Below are 16,919 nucleotides of genomic sequence, written 5' to 3' on the forward strand. Positions count from 1 at the left end.
CTGGTGTAAGGTAGTTATACCTGGTCTAATTTTTTTTCTTTTTCTGATTTTTACTTCTCACATATTGTATTAATGGTGCTTGGTGTGGAAAAAAAAGATGCAGTGACATTTTCTTCTCTTATCCCTTATTTTCTACTCTAAGATACATACAATTTTGCAAATATTTATTTACCTTAATAGCTCAAACCTAGCTAACATTACAGCTAGTTAATGGGTATGATTGTAGGTACGATGAATCATTGTCTAGTAAAGAGACTGTTCAAATATGATTTTATTTTGCTGGTTATTTTCCCAACAGAGAGACTCTTGGGGGGAAATAGAGCTCCAAAAAGAGTGTTTTGGGGGAGATGGGAAAGGGAGGATTGGGAGTTTTTAAAGGGAATAATCTCATGTGGTAATAGGCATGAGGTAATAGTCATTTTGATAATATGAAACAAACAAAAAAGCTTCGAACAGGTGAGTATCTGTACAATTAGGTAGAGTGAGAACATAATGAAATTCCTAACATTTAAAACTAACGATGTAAACTGTAAATGTAATTATCTTTTAGCAAATAACTTTACATGTCAATTTTCTCAGTGGAAGGTTTTGACAGTCTAAGTAGTAATGTTTGAAGCTTTGGGGACAGAATCTTTACCCCCTTCCACTTCTCATCATTCTCAGAGAATGCCAAGGGCTGGAGACATTTTTATATAGCTGATAGCAGGGAGAGCATCATTGGAAGAAGAGCTAACATTAATAATACTTACTCTGTGTCGGCCACTGTCCTCAGCACGTTAGATAAACCCCATTTTACCTTCACAAAAAGCCTATAAAGAAGACAATATTATCCTCATCTTATATACTTACAAAAATATTTATATCATTACAAATAATTCAAATCATTATTTAAATAAATATATTTATATTATTATAGATGATCAAATGATGCAAAAAGCACATATTACTTACTTAGCCAACCAAATATACCCAGGCTAAATTAGGATTTGAACCATGATAGTTTGGTGCCCCAGTGTATTCTTTTAACTACTATATTACATTGCTCCTGGAGCCTAATATAGTGGATTCCCAAAGACATAAATGTTGATTGAACTAGGAGATTTGACATATTTAGCTTCTCATTTTTGCAGATGAAGAAACTGTGTCTTAGTGAAGTTGGGTTAAACTCTGCAGTGTTACAACACAAGGTGAGAGTCAGAGCTGGATGCAAACCCTGTTCAGTCTAGCACCAAGGTCCATGCTTTCTTCCATGAATCCACAGAGTGCGATTTACTGTGATCACAATCACATGTGATCCTCCTTTGGCTGCCTGTGACAGCCTGACAAGTTTATTTTTGAAGCTCAACCCATTGCTTACATAGGGAAGAACATTCCTAAGTTATAAAGGAGAACTGGTGAAAGGACATCATCCAGGTGTGAAATGGGAATCCAGAGCTTGTTTTCTTGGTTTATCCATGCTCAGTTGTGTGTGCCCCGATGTTCATTAGAGTGTTTTAAGTGTCTTCACTGGGTTACAATAACATGGATTTTTTTCTCTCTCTCTTTCAGGTATGGAAAAATTGTATCTACAAAGGCAATTCTTGACAAAAACACAAATCAGTGCAAAGGTATGTGTAAGGGCATCTGTACCCTGAAATCTTGCCTATGCTATCTGATTAATGGTTCTTCCATTGTGGAGGTCCAGGTACCAGCTGCACAATGATCACAATGCATAGTATGGAAAACCTCTTTAATGATGCCAATGTTTTGATAAGTTGTATTTCTAGTAACATTGCTCATTAATTTTTTTCATTAACAAACAAAATGAAAATCACAAATGAGAACAAGTATCAAATTGCTTCAGCATAAAACTAAATTACCTCCTAACAACTTTGGGGTGTCTGATGTGAATGATATCATCAGTGATGCAAATTGATTTCCTATATAAAAATGAGGAACTCTGGGGAAAACTTCCCCATGCAAAACACATTTTAATTTCTCTGTTCTTTAAAGCTTTAGCAACATTGGTTGACTATGAATAAATTTACTGATGGGCCTATTGTATTAGGCTTCAGCTATAAGCATCTCAGGGATTTCAGAGTTGGTATCTTATGAAGACAGGCTTTTGGTTTTCCTGGAAATACTTCTGAAGTCATTGGACTATATCTGTGGCTCATGTTTCTTCATGTCTGGGAGTCCTATATTCTTTTAAAAGTTGCATTAGATTAATTGTGGAACCTGTATGGTCTCTCTTGCATGACTCAGTTCTTACTGGAAAATTGGAATGCTTCTTGTAACATGCTGTTTGTTGTTCCTTTAATCTAATCTTTGTTGTAACACTGAAATCAAGAAGTATAGCACAGCCACGTTCATTCTAAACGCTGCCTCTATTTCATATACAAACATAATGTGCACAAGTTTTAGGAAAGAACACTCAGAAACTCCTGTATATGTATCTCCTCACCTACTTGCATAATGGTAGTCAGATTCAATTCAGCAATTAAAAAAATAAAAACATTCCATGTCTTCTATAAACTCAGAAATGAACTACATATTACAAGACAAAGAATAATATGACATGATTTCTTCCACCTCATAGTTTCAAGTCCTAGTTGAAAAGATACCAAGAAAACCAAGAAACTAATTCTAATATCCTTACTAGGATTACTATATCACCTTAATATATGTGAGGGTGTAACAGCGGTATCTAAAACAGAATTATCGACAAACCACTGTTAGAGGAGAACATAGAGATTTCTTTTTGGGAAATGAAGTTTATAGAGTCAAGGTAGAATGGGTGAGCTTGGGACAGGTGGATGTTCAGGAGAGAGAATTTCAGAATGTAATTGAGTAGACCCATGTAGCTGTAAAAAAAAAAGTACTGCTGGGCGCGGTGGCTCACGCCTATAATCCCAGCACTTTGGGAGGCTGAGGAGGGTGGATCATGAGGTCAGGACTTTGAGACCAACCTGGCCAACATGGTGAAACCCTGTCTCTACTAAAAATACAAAGATTAGCTGGGCACGGTTGTAGGTGCCTGTAATCCCAGCTACTTGGGAGGCTGTGGCAGGAGAATCGTTTGAACCCAGGAGGTAGAGGTTGCAGTGAGCCGAGATTGCGTCATTGCACTCCAGCCTGGGCTACAGGGCAAGACTCCCTCTCAAAAAAAAAAAAAAAAAAAAAGTACCAGTGAGGACAGAAACAAGAAAGGGTTTAAAATTTTGTAGGTTTTTAAATGATATCCTGGATATTTTAAATTTTAATTTTAATTTAAAATTAAAATTTAAAATTTTGAGCAGACAAAATATGATTCTGCAGGTGTTTCATAATGTTATTTCAGCAAAGGTGTGTGAAATTGAAATATAAAGGGAGAGAGTGGAAACAAAAAAAAGTAGGCTTTAAAGCCATAGTACAATAGAGAAACTAGAAAAAAATCAGCTTAACTATTACTATTAGGGTAATAGGAAGGGGTTCACCATGAAAGTTTTTAAAGGTAGAGTTGGCTATTGACTCTAACAGTGAAAGAGAGGAATGTATGAAACAAACCCTACATACATGTTGAGTCTTCTGATTGGGAAAGATGCCTGTGCCTCTTAGTGAGGTAAGAAGTCCAGAAGTAGTAGTAGTAGGTTTTGGGGAGAAGGTATTGGACATGATGAGTTAGAGTCTCTGGCATGGCAACCATGTGGAAGATGTCAAAGAGGAAATTGTAAGAAAACCCAGGGCTACAGATGCTGACTGAAGTCAAAGGAGTAGATAAGATTACCAAAGAATAATGTGTAGAAGGGGAAATGGAGTGGAGTGAATTAGGGTGGGCAGCTGAGAACTTGGAGAACATTTGAGAAGAAAGCTGGGCCATGACCAAGGGATGTTCTGTCACTCTTGGCCTGTGGGAAGCATATGGCATGTTAGAAGCATTAGAATGCGAATTATAGTGCATCTAGACCTGCCCAACCCATATACAAAGTCTTGGGTCAGACAGTTAATAATATTGATCAAGCACCAATCAGAAGCACAAATACTGCACAGGTAAGCAACACCTGGAAACCTCAATAGATAGACTCATAACCGGAGCGGTCAATATGAAGGGATACTTCCTTATGCAGAGTTTTGCTCAAGCATGCTGATATCTGTTGTCACAGTACAGCTCTGAAGACCACGAAAATGTAAATTGCCAACATGCAAAAACTGTACCCTTCTATAATTGTGAAGGTTTGAAGAAAAAGGAATGTAACTAAAAATGGGTGGTCAGGGTCTCCATAAGCAAATTATATAGTGGGAGTGTGGGTGCTTATCAGGACAAATTATACTATGGGTATCCTTATCCTTACATCAGCTCCTAAAATCCCTATCCACGCTATTTTGCAACAGCTTATTTAATTTTCTGTTTCTGTAGAGAGATTCCTAAAATCAGTGGAAACAGGGCCTGTGTGCTATAGAAAACTTACCTCCAAAGTGGGATGTGTGAAGGGTGATACAAGACTGTTTATTGGAGATGCTAAAAGAAAATATTAGAATTTACATCTCTCTTTGTTTTTTATATCAACTTTTTGTGAACATTACATATTAATATAATCTTACAAATACATAGATTTTAAATAAATATGAAAATATTGAGTTTGCTGCTTCAAAATACTTTTATCTCTAGTGATATGAATACTGGTCTCACCAATAAATATGGAAGAAGAAAAGGAGTAAGAGAAGGAGGTAAAAAAGGAAGGAAGAGAGGGAAGGAGAAAAGACGGGGCTGTGGAACAGCCTAGGAAAATCACTTAAAGAAAGAAAGGCATCTGTAAGAAATTGGACAGTGGTTAGGCCAGGCACAGTGCCTCACGCCTGTAATCCCAGCACTTTGGGAGGCCAAGATGGGCGGATCACAGGTCAGGAGATCGAGACCATCCTGGCTAACACCGTGAAACCCTGTCTCTACTAAAACTATAAAAAATTAGCCGGGCATGGTGGCGGGTGCCTGTAGTCCCAGCTACTTGGGAGGCTGAGGCAGGAGAATGGCATGAACCCAGGAGGCGGAGCTTGCGGTGAGCTGAGATCGTGCCACTGCACTCCAGCCTGGGTGACAGAGCAAGGCTCAGTCTCGAAAAAAAGAAAGAAATTGGACACCATTTAGACCGTTTGCCCTGAGGGTAATACGAAGAAGGCAAAGTGATCGTGTGTCCATTATATGCTTATAAAAGCCTCCCATTGCCTTGCTTATCCTCAGCATGTGGAGTCTGTTCTTAGCAGTGGTGAGTGAATCACAACCTTCATCAAGCACCTCATGGGGGAGGTGCCCTGTAAGTCAGCAAATCATGATCAAAAATATACTACTATCCCTTATTTGTTTTTTAGAAAAATACTATTTTAATGATATGCCGATGTATACTAGAGTATTTTCCTTTCAAAAAATAGACCTTGACATAGATATGAGAAGATATGATTAGAAAGACAGCAATTATAGAAAATTGTGTATAATTGTTCATGATGACCAAGGGAATAATAGGAGAAAGATATGAGGTCATGGAAAGGTTCAAGGAACTGATAAGAACGAGTATTGAAACAATCATCTAAATGTTTATTGGAATTGCCAAGGAATGAAACAGGAGTTGTATTAGAAAAAGTGACTAATCCAAAAAGTATCTGTGGAGAAATAATGGGATGGGAAATGATACTAGGGATCTGTAGACCATGATGAAAATGAAGACTAGTTGGTTATAAAATTTGATGATGTGAGATTCTAAATGGGAGATTTTAGGTAGGGGAGAAACCATACTGAGAAAGGAGGAAAGTGGACTACCACTTACAGGTCCAGTGGGAGGAAGGATGTGGGAGAAAAAAAAGAAACAAAACTCAAACTTGAGAGGGCTACAAAGGAAGTAGTGTCCTCAGGGTAAGTTAGGTAGTGATGAGAAACATGCAAATTAAAGAAATATGTAGTGATAGTTTATAACCACTGAAGTAGCAAACATTATAACATGTAGGCCATTCATGCTGTTCACTCTGAAACTGGTTCATCCATTCTTCATTGGTACCGTGCTAAATCGGTACAGCTTTTTTAAAGTCAGTATGGAAACAGCAATAAAGAGCATACAGTTGAAACTAGTTAGTCTGTTGAGAATATTTATTCAAATATGTTATCTAAACATATGTTTTAAATTATGTATCTATGTACAACTTTGAGCACTCTCGTTTTCCTTACTAGGAAAAAATATAGGAAGCATCCAAATTCTAGCTTATGGAGCATATACAACTGTTATGTAGCTGTTAAAATGGTAGTCATAAAGACTAGATTATGCCAAGCCTAGAAAAATGTTTATTATATGAAGTTAAATCAATATAAAAGGATATAAAATAATGTGTACACTGAACATGGAGCTATGTAAATATTTGAGAGTCAGGATCAGTGTGGTTATGACTGTGGTAGATCCAGGCTGCCTGGGTTGAACGCTGCCTCTTTGCTTAGTAGCTGTGTGACCTGTGGTAAATTAGTCAACTGCACTGTGCCTTCTGCAAGGTAAGAACATCAGCAAAGTAATAACAGAGCCTCACTCACAGTGTGTTGTGATGATTAACAAAGTTAATACATGGAAAATGTTTGACGATATCTCCTGTTACTTTTGTATAAAATACTGGCAATATCAAGCAAGACAAAAATATTTGTTTTAACATGGTGGGCTTATGGGTGATATATTATTATTATTATTATTATTATCTTAACATTTCTCCAAATCTGTTCTGTAGTTTTTTGGGGCAAGAAAAAAAATACAGCTCTTGGAAAAATTAAGCTGGTTTTAATTATGTTTATATTTTGATTGTTCTTTCTATGGAACCTGAGTAACTCATGACTACATGGTTCTTCATTTTTGTAAAATAATTCCAGATGAAAATAGTGAAGAATTAGGAGAGAATAACATGTTTTGCTTTTTAAAATAATAGGCAGAGGTTGAGTACTTCTTGACCATTGCTTTATTTAGGAAAGAAATTACAGGATGTGTGAGGTGCCTTTTTCAAACAAAATCATTAAGAGCATCAAGACTGTCGTCATTAGAGGACACAAATTGGATTTGGTCTTCTCTGTGACACTTGGTTTTGAATCCTTTGCAACTTTATCTCCAGGCAAAGGCTATACAATTAAATCTAAACATTATGAACTGAGGGATTTGTTTATTTTTATTTTTAAAGACATGATAGTAATTCAATTCTTCATTAGCTGTTACACGTACAGCATATTGTGTGTAAGTTAGTCTTTACCAAGGTATGAGAAAGTCCATGAACTTGTCTCCTTAGAGATAAAAAGAAAAGGTATCAAAATTAACCTAATGCATTAAACCAACAGAATTGAATCCTATTTTAGCATTTAAAAGAAAAGCTTTTATGGTCTCCTGAATCCCACCCACACCCTGTAAGTTAGGGACAGTAGTCAGGCCTAGGTAAGCTTACTCACTTTTTTATTCCAGAAGGGGTTATCAGGAACTTTCAACATAACCTCTCGTTTTCAAGATTATTCTTTCTTGGGTGGTGGCTGCATCAGCTTTCATTCCGTATAATATGGCAACATACAACAAAGCAGTCACCATCAAGCCAAAATGACCAGAAATTGCTGAACAAAGCGAGTAACAGCTCCAGATGGGGAGTAATGAAAAACAGACCACAGTTCTCATTCAGATATTCAAACACAAGGACTAAATAAGAGCTATTGTACAAGTCACAGAGATTTGCACTGCATTTTTTGCTTGTTTGGCTTTTGTTTTCCCCCATGTGTTTTCCTTCTGGATCAGTGTATTTGCTAAATTAAAAAGTCAGGGAAAATTAAATGAAAGCTATTGGAAACAAGGTGTAAATCTTAAATGAATTCACTTGTCTATGCCTTCCTGCTTTTGAAGGTTGGTTTCCCTTTTCTCCCTGCACCCACCAGCCTTACCACCATCATATTTCTGACAGGCTATATGTTTAGAGTAGAGGGAATGAGTAATGGATATTCCGTAGAAAGTTTCCATGCCTATTAACCATAGGATATAAGAGTAGATAGAGTGTGCCAAACATACCAGCTCACTTCTGAGGGTTTGAAATACTCTCTTTTGCCTTTGTTGTCACAGGCTGGTTAAATTATATTTATGGAGCTTATGTTACCTTTGACATTACATTGAGCCCTTAAAATCAAAATTGGAGACAAGTATCCAAAAGTTCTGAAATCATCCATGAAGGATATTCATTCATTCATTCATTATTAAATAAAATCATAAATTGTTATTTCTTCTATAAGAGAAATAATTCTGCATATGACACTTATTTTATAGAGAGGATTTAGAGCCCATCTAGATTGTCTCAGAGAGTGGTGTGACTTTGTTACTGGACTGAATCCATTTAGCAGTTCTAGACTCACAATCATGTTATACATTTTGAAAGTATTTCTAGGTGAATAAATATTAGGCCATACACTTGGATGACTTTGGAATTCATCAATTTTATTTTACTTTTCTTGTTTATGCACTGATGGAATATTTATACATGTGAGGGAAATACATATTTCTTTCTTTTTTTTTTTTTTTTTGAGACATAGTCTTCTTCTGTCACCCAGGCTGGAGTGCAGTGGTGCGATCTTGGCTCACTGTAACCTCCACCTCCAGCAATTATTCTCCTGCCTCAGCCTCCCGAGTAGCTGGGATTACAGGTGCGCGCCACCATGCGCCATTAATTTTTTTTTGTATTTTTATTAGAGACAAGGTTTCACCATGTGGGCCAGGCTGGTTGAACTCCTGACCTCAAGTGATCCACTTGCCTTGGCCTCCCAAAGTGCTGGGATTACAGGTGTGAGCCACTGCGCCCGGTCAGAAATACAGATTTCTGTGTTGAACCCCCTGAACCTGGAAGGAGGGCAGGATATTATATTTTGTTATATGTTTAGGTAGAGTAATTACAGGACATGAGGTATCCTTTACCTATGGATTAGTTTTAACAAGTGACACTGACATGCATTTGTGGTGAAATGTTTAAGTGGAACTATTTAACTCTGGCGGATAACAGACATTTCCAGGGCTGGTCCACATGGAAATCAAGCAAGTAAAGGAAGAAACCAACACCATGGAAAGCCTCTTTTCTAGTACCTTTATTTCTTGAAAGCAGTGGAAACTAAAATAAATGTTCTGTGAAATTTATGAGTGTGAGGAATTACATTTTGAGAAGAATAATCACCTCCACCAGGTGGGCTCACAGTCTATTGAGCAAGAAGCTCATGAGAAGCAAAATGGCTTGAAAAACACATTTATTCAATTTTCATATAATGGGATTAGGTATACCCCGCCCACATCAAAAAAAAAAAAAAAAAAAAGAAAAAAGAAAAAAAGAAAAGACAAAAAAAAGTTACATTTTAAATTATATTTCTCTTTGGAATATGAAGTGTGTAATATTTCCCTAGCCTTTTTTTGTGAATTTTACTCTAATCTACTCTGGTATTAAGTTTACCACTAGTCATAGGTCATCAATATATAAACTTGAAGGTTTGCTTTATTTGATTTTGATATTGGCTTTTGTTTTCATTTCAGAAAAGGTTAGCATATACAGGAACTTTGGAACCTTCATTAGTGCATCAAGTTTACTCAGAATTGTCCTGTAGGTACATTTTACGTAGAATTTTTATCCTGTGACTCTTTTAAGAAAATACCAATTTTTATTGTCTTACAGCCAAGTTCGGAAAGAATATCCACTTTGATGGTAAATGGTCTTTATTTGTTGTCTACAACCCAACCAGACAACTACAACTAAAGGCAATACTTCTGCCAAAAATTAGCTTTCCAAACTTATTATTTCCAATATCAGGATATTAATTATGTTATGATTATTTAGTGTTAACTTTGTGAAGTCCTTGATATAAATGTAAAACAAAATAGGTATTTATGTTTTGGAAGTCATACAGCTACACGTTTTTCAGCAGGTTTTATAGCTATATATTTACTCAGCATTTGCTTGTAATCACTTAATATACATATTAGACAAAAGTAAAATTATCCACTAATATGAAATATAACATCAGCATTGCTGTTTTAAGCATCAACTTGTATTCAATAGCCTTTAGTACTGTAACCTACTTCCCTAATGCTTTTGTACATGCAGAACGTGCAGAAATGATTTTATTGGGAAAACTTTTTTTTTTCTTGTTTTTTGAGACAGAGTCTCACTCTGTCAGCCAGGCTAGAGTCTCGGCTCACTGCAACCTCCGCCTCCCGGGTTCAAGTGATTCTCCTGCCTTAGCCTCTCAGGTAGCTGGGACTACAGGCGCATTCTACCATGCCTGGCTAATTTTTTGTATTTTTAGTAAAGATGGGGTTTCACTGTATTAGCCAGGATGGTGTTGATGTCCTGACATCATGATCCGCCCGCCTCAACCTCCCAAATTGCTGGGATTACAGGCATGAGCCACTGCGCCCAGCCTGCGAAAACATTTTTAAAATAATTGTTGAGGAATATAAAACAGCTTAAAAATAAAATGATAGAGTTACATTACTTTCACCCGTAAACTGAATGTTACTTTTACTAATCCATGTTATCTGACTAAACAGAAACTGTCGTCCAGGTATTCTGTTTGCTTCCTTGCTCCTGTCTTTCACTTCCCTATTTTAAGAATTTGACTCATGTTGATAAACATAAAATGCTCTCTCTTCCTACCTCTAGTAGTCTATGTAAATTATTGCTTCAAAAAGTCCTCCAAGACTCTACTCATCCTATCTAAACACCTTTACAAAACCACCTCCTTTGGGCACCATCTGTGTGCAAAGATCTAAGGATACCCCATCTCTCATGCTTTTATGATTAGTTTGTGTCCTTCCTCTAGATTATAAACTCCCTGGGACCCAGGTAGTTAGGATTATTGCCGAAGTATAGAGGATGCAGGACAGTTCTGAGTAGTCACTTAGATCCCAGTGCTTTACCTCTGTCTCTGAGACCCTTTGATGTTATATCAATGGAAAGCACAAGCTTGGCCAGGTATGTGTTCCATAGGCCTGTACAGACAGGAAGAGTACCAAAGACATACAGATGCATATGTTTCTCAGAGTTATTCTCTAAAAGTATTCTTTTTTTTTTTTTGTGAGACAGTCTTGCTCTGTTGCCCAGGCTGGAGTGCAGTGGTGCGATCTCAGTTCACCACAACCTCTGCCTCCCGGGTTCAAACGATTCTCCTGCCTCAGCCTCCCAAGTAGCTGGGATTACAGTCATGCACCACCATGCCCAGCTCATTTTTGTATTTTTAGTAGAGACAGGGTTTCACCATGTTAACCTGGCTGGTCTCGAACTCCTGACCTCAGGTGATCCACCTGCCTCGGCCTCCCAAAGTGCTGGGATTACAGGCGTGAGCCACTGCGGCTGGCCAAAAGTATTCATTCTTAATTCAGAGTACTTATTTTGTTAATGTGGAGTTATTCTTTTTAATGGTTTAAAGCTATTTTTGTTCATTAATGATTTTATTAATACATGGCAAATTGTATATACTAATGTATATTTAAAATGATATACAAAATATAATAATGTATAATGCACAAATATGATATATGTGTGTATTCAGTTCACTAAAATTTATGTAAACTTGTAATACTATGTAAATAACCTTTTAAATATAAAAAAGACACAGTTCTTCAAAAATTTTCTAGTTGAAGTCTATACCAAGAAATTCTCTAAGTTATGATCTTAGTTTTCTTGGACAAGTCACATAACATCTCTGAACATCTGTTTTTCAACTGTCAAGTGAGGTTATCTACACCTGCAATACAAAGGTATTTTCAGAACTACATGGAACCATGTTTGTTATATGCCGGGTACATACATCAGGCAAATGTTTCTATGGCCTTGGACTTGGATACCTTCTAGGAACCAACTTGTTTAGAGCTTGTATGTAACTTACATAATTTAATGCCATTCTGAGTACATTTTAAGTGTAAGAAATGTGTGTTTTATGAATTGACTTGTGTTTATTGAGATTAGCTTCGTTAATAGCAAAAAGTATAAGTACTTAAAGGATGTCTTAAAGGTGTGAAAGATACCTTTTGGTGTTGGCTATATGATAGCTTCAAGATTTTTTAGGGCCTATAAACCTGGTGTGTTTGAGATAAAGCAAATTCCATCGCAGTGACAGGTGATGGAATTCATTCTAGTTGAGTTGTATAGGTTCTGGGAAAAAAATTTTCTTTGTTCACTCCTTTGTTATGCTATTCACTCTGTAATATTGTTTTACAAGTTTAAAGGAAAAAAATGCCTAAAGATTCTTGACTCCTTAGTTTTTTAAACTATGGTAAAAGCATCTAACATTTAAGGCATGGTCAATCATCATTTGCTTTGGTGCTAGCCATTGTTCTTATTATTAGTTAATCATATTGATTCTAAATAGCTATTCTTTTTCCTTCCCTTTAGTAAAGAAAAGAGAACTCTGGGGTATGAAAGAGAAAAACTCATGTACATAGCTGAAAAACAAAACAAAACAAAAAAAGCTACAAAAACCTAAATAGAGTTTGAAAGGTGAATGTACCACTTGATATGCTTCTTCAAAGGACTATAAGTGAGCTCAGATGCCTGCTTATCTATAAAATATTGGCAATATAAGTACTTTAATATGATCATTTTAGAAACAGGTATAATTTTCTCCTTGAGTTGTGGAATAAGAGAAAATTACAAAGTTTTCATTTAATTTCTACTTCTCTTAAGAAAAAGGCAGTTTATTTTCACTGCTAGGCATACAGATAGACCTATTGGTCATTCAGCTGACATCAGCCCTGAATTAGCAGAAACCCGTATCATAAAGCATATTTGGAACACTTTTTCTATGCCACTTTTAAAAACACAATTTCTTTCGATAAACAATAGGAAGCTTAAGCTGCAGATATCACAGCTGTTCATATTCTCAGGTCTCGTCCACAATACAAAGAGCAGCAGCTGAAACAAACGATTTTAGGGAAGCAACTGTCAAAAAACACACTGGGCCTTGGGCTTAAGGGTGATGTGAAAAATAACCATATTTGAGATATACTGAATGAAATCATGTGGTGAAATTCCACGGGAAATATAAAGCACGTTGGAATTTATGTCTTTGGGACACTTGCTACAATAGATAAACCAAAAACTGTAGCTTTTAATCAATGAGAAGGATTTTTTTTTTTTTTGTAAAAAAGAAGAATTACATAAGGTAGAATTTGTAGGCTCATTAAAAAAAATAGTATTAAGACACTGTGGCATAAAATTTTCTCAATCTTCCCATACATTCTTTTGAATGACGAGGGGTTCAAAGTGAGAAAATTCCTAATTTCACATCTAAGATATAAGGAAATTATTGGTAATACTATTTCTTTTTATAGGGAAGCAGATGATAAAATTGAGAATATGACAAGAGGACAACTTAACAAGTCAAAGATTCCCATATAAAAAATAGAAATTTTCTCAGTCTATCTCAATTTCTGGCTATTGTTTTGAACCAAATAAGAATAACTCCAAGTGAAATATAAATATATATATAATTTTATTATATATACATATATTTACATATTTATTCTACATATATAGTCATGTATTACATAATGATGTTTTGGTCATCGACAAAACTCATATATGACAGTTGTCCCATAGGATTATACCATGTTTTTACTGTACCTTTTCTATGTTTAGATATACAAATACTTATGATTGTGTTACCATTGCCTACAGTATTCAGTATTGCAATATGCGGTACAGGTTTGTAGCCTAGGAGTAATATGCTATACCATACAGCCTAGGTGTATAGTAGGCTATACCATCTACATTTGTGTAAGTAAACTCTATGGTGTTTGCACAATAATGAAATCACCTAAAGACACATTTCTCAGAATGTATTCCCATTGTTAAGTGATGCATGACTCTATATAATTACACGTGTATGTCAGTACATCTGTGCGTGTGTGTGTGTGTGTGTGTATCACAGGGACAAAACATTTATGAGGTATTTTTATTCAAAGAGAGTTTAAAAATTGTTATATAAAGATTTACCTAAAAGTTTATATTTTAGTTTAATAAAATGTAAAAAGGAATCTTGAAATGAAATCCCCATAGTTCTTTGTAATTAAGCATCTGCTATGTTACATAAACCGAAAAGTCCTGGGGAAGTTGTTCTGCCTTAGGGAGTTGTCAGGTTCTTTGTGGTTGTCTGCTGTTGTGAGAAGTAATTTAAGATAAGTAAGAACAAGTTAACACTGCATATACGATTATCTAATAAAAGCTTGTTCAAGCATTGATATCATGTGTATATGTTTAAAATCTCCATGAAAGTTTAACATGTCCACTTTGTATTTGCCACATATTATATCTTATTAATATGGATTATTAGTACAACTAAGTACATTCCTTTATGGTGTCCAGGTCAGTCTATATTTCCACTCTGTGCGTCTTTCAAAAGTTACTAGTTTAGAGCCAACCCTTTGTCTCTGTTTACTGTTGCAGACATTTTAAAAAATTCATATAAAATATATCTTTCCAGATAAGATGGTTCCAGTTTACAAGTGATCTTCTGTAGACAATAGAAAGCCAGTATCACACATAAATTTGTGAAAACATCCGATGCTGTTGCAAGCCCGAGGTTAATTTATCCGTTTTAGGAGGAAGACTTACGGTGCTTCTGTTAACCGCAGCCATTTGTTGCATCAAGGGTCAGCCCTATCTGCATTAGCATTTACCAACATCTCTATCTTTTGTTTCCTGTCTGAGTTTACTTAAATATGGAAGGTAAACTCTTCAACCTATCTCCCATCAGCCTATCAACCAACCAATCAGTGGACCAAATAAAACAGACTAAAGAACCAATACCCAAACTCAAAACATAAACATAAAAATACTCAAAAAAGAGGGGAAAGTCAATCCTAAGGGGAGGGATCATGAATGGTGTCTTTGGCTTGCTTGCCCAGGAGAGAAGCCCTACTTAACAGTGAGCAGAAAATGAGTAAACGAAGAGCTGTGTAGTCCTCAGAAAAATGGTTAGCGGTAGTTATCGTGTCAGAGATATATTTATACTAACATACTCTGAAGCTCAGCCCCATCAGCATACTGAGTCTAGAAGTCTCTTAGAACATTCCTGTAATTCATCAGAAGGGCAAATTTGTCTAGGGAAGGAATTTTGTTTGGCTACAATACTGTTAAAAGTATTTAAATTAGAATGCCTTTTAGTGGAACCTAAACTATCCTTTATTTTCTTAAAACCAGCCCGCTTCACTCATTTGTATACCTGCTTGGCCATTGAAGACATGTGCATCTTCAACTTTCAATAGCCTATACCATTGTTGAATGGACATCAAGTAACTAACAAAATTATTATTATTCCCATTTTACTCATGAGGAAACAAACCAGGAGATGCTGTGAAATGTGTCAAACATCAAATAGTCATCCAAACCTAAGTCTGTCTAACTCCCGAAGCATAGGTCTCTCCACTATTTCACTCTTTCTCCCATAAAATAATCCCAATAAGTAAGACTAGAAGTAAATGATCCTGGATGTTTTTAATGACAATTAGACACAAGCACAATGTTTTGAGTTCACATAAAGGCAGACAATTTGATAGAAACATGTAGTAGTTCTTATTCTCCCACTTCCATCCCACTATAAATAGTATCGATTAGGGGTTCTAGTTCTGTTTGTCACTGAATATAGATATAAAAAACATGGAGATTGCACTATGAAAGCACATGTTCCTTTTGAAAATATTTTGATCATTTTGTTCCATTTAAAATCATTTTCCTTTTTTATATTTTGAGAATGGTTTTCTGCTAACTTCAATTTTGCACTTATGTTGGCAAATGTCTAGCTTTCTATCTAGGTTAACTTTAAAGTGAGCTGCAGTTAAATAAATTTTAAGTGGGAAAATAGCCTCAGAATTATTGTGGTAGAAAGACAAGGTGCAGCTGATACTTTCTCTTACTCTCAGGACTCAGAATGAGCCATGTGCTTCTTTAAAGGGCCTATGTGGTCGTTTCAGAGCAAATGCTCTCTTTCATCTTATTTAAGTTCTGTTTGGCTTGCCTCCCATATTTGCTCAGTGGGGATAAGGTTAAGACCTCTGAAGAGGCCACTCTATCCCAATTACTTACCCAGCCTCTTTTCTTTTCTTCAAATAGCTTACGTGTAGTTGTGGAGAATGTTTGGGGGTCATTATCTTCTTGATGGATGAACCCAGAGATAAACAATCATTTTCTATTTGAATTCTAAAGGTATGATAAAGTTTAATCCAAAGACTTTTATGTTTTGAATTCATCCAGGCACCAATTCTTGCAGCAAAACATCCAAACGCCTGCTAAGGCCAATTATTTCTTTTGAAATCTGGTTTATCTCAGAAAGTTCTTCCCCCATCCACGTAGTTTCCTATTGTCTCAAGTTGCCCTCCAGCCTCTAATTCTTACCAAGATTTACCTTGTCATTCATTCCCTTCTGTCCTTTACGGAAATGTTAAGCATCTGTGCTCAGTTTTTTTCAACAGCTATATTCAAGCACATGCTTTATTTCCTCATACTCACTCGAGATTCCCCTGTCCAAGTTTGAGTCTGAATTTTTACAGTGTTTAGATTCTCACTACATTTCTTTCTTGCCTAGTTCCTGAGTGGTCTTTCTCTGGCCTGACATTCTACTTCCAGGCACCAGTCCTAATATAACTGGATCCTGCTTTGGGAACTATAAGGAGGATTGTTTTACTTCTCCAACACCATTGTCTGTGTTAATTTTGCTGATAAGATTTTTATAGGAAGCAGCATAACAGCAAGGCAGTCATTTCATATTTGTAACCAAAATCAAGTAATTCTCAGGTAGACCACAGATGTATTTTTTCCTGCTTCTTTGAAGCTGAAGATCGTTTGCAATAGGTGCCTATAAAGTACCTCTGCAGTGGAAAAAATAACATCCTATGTGGCATGGCATCCCTGTTCCTCCATGGAAACCACAGTTAGTTTTGACA

General features: G+C 36.1%; 1 protein-coding gene across 12 annotated transcripts in view; it reads left to right on the plus strand.

Annotated features, from left to right (window-relative positions):
* The window catches only part of RBMS3 (RNA binding motif single stranded interacting protein 3), a 1,476,433-nt gene that overhangs the window by 923,934 nt on the left and 535,580 nt on the right, over nt 1-16,919 (plus strand). For all 12 annotated transcript variants that reach the window (XM_034956011.3, XM_055109591.3, XM_055109592.3 and 9 more), the window contains one exon: nt 1,549-1,607. In XM_034956011.3, coding sequence (XP_034811902.1) covers nt 1,549-1,607 — 59 coding nt within the window. The remainder of the gene's footprint in view (nt 1-1,548; nt 1,608-16,919) is intronic.

The sequence above is a fragment of the Pan paniscus genome, chromosome 2, assembly GCF_029289425.2.
Source record: "Pan paniscus chromosome 2, NHGRI_mPanPan1-v2.0_pri, whole genome shotgun sequence".
Classification (NCBI taxonomy): domain Eukaryota; kingdom Metazoa; phylum Chordata; class Mammalia; order Primates; family Hominidae; genus Pan; species Pan paniscus.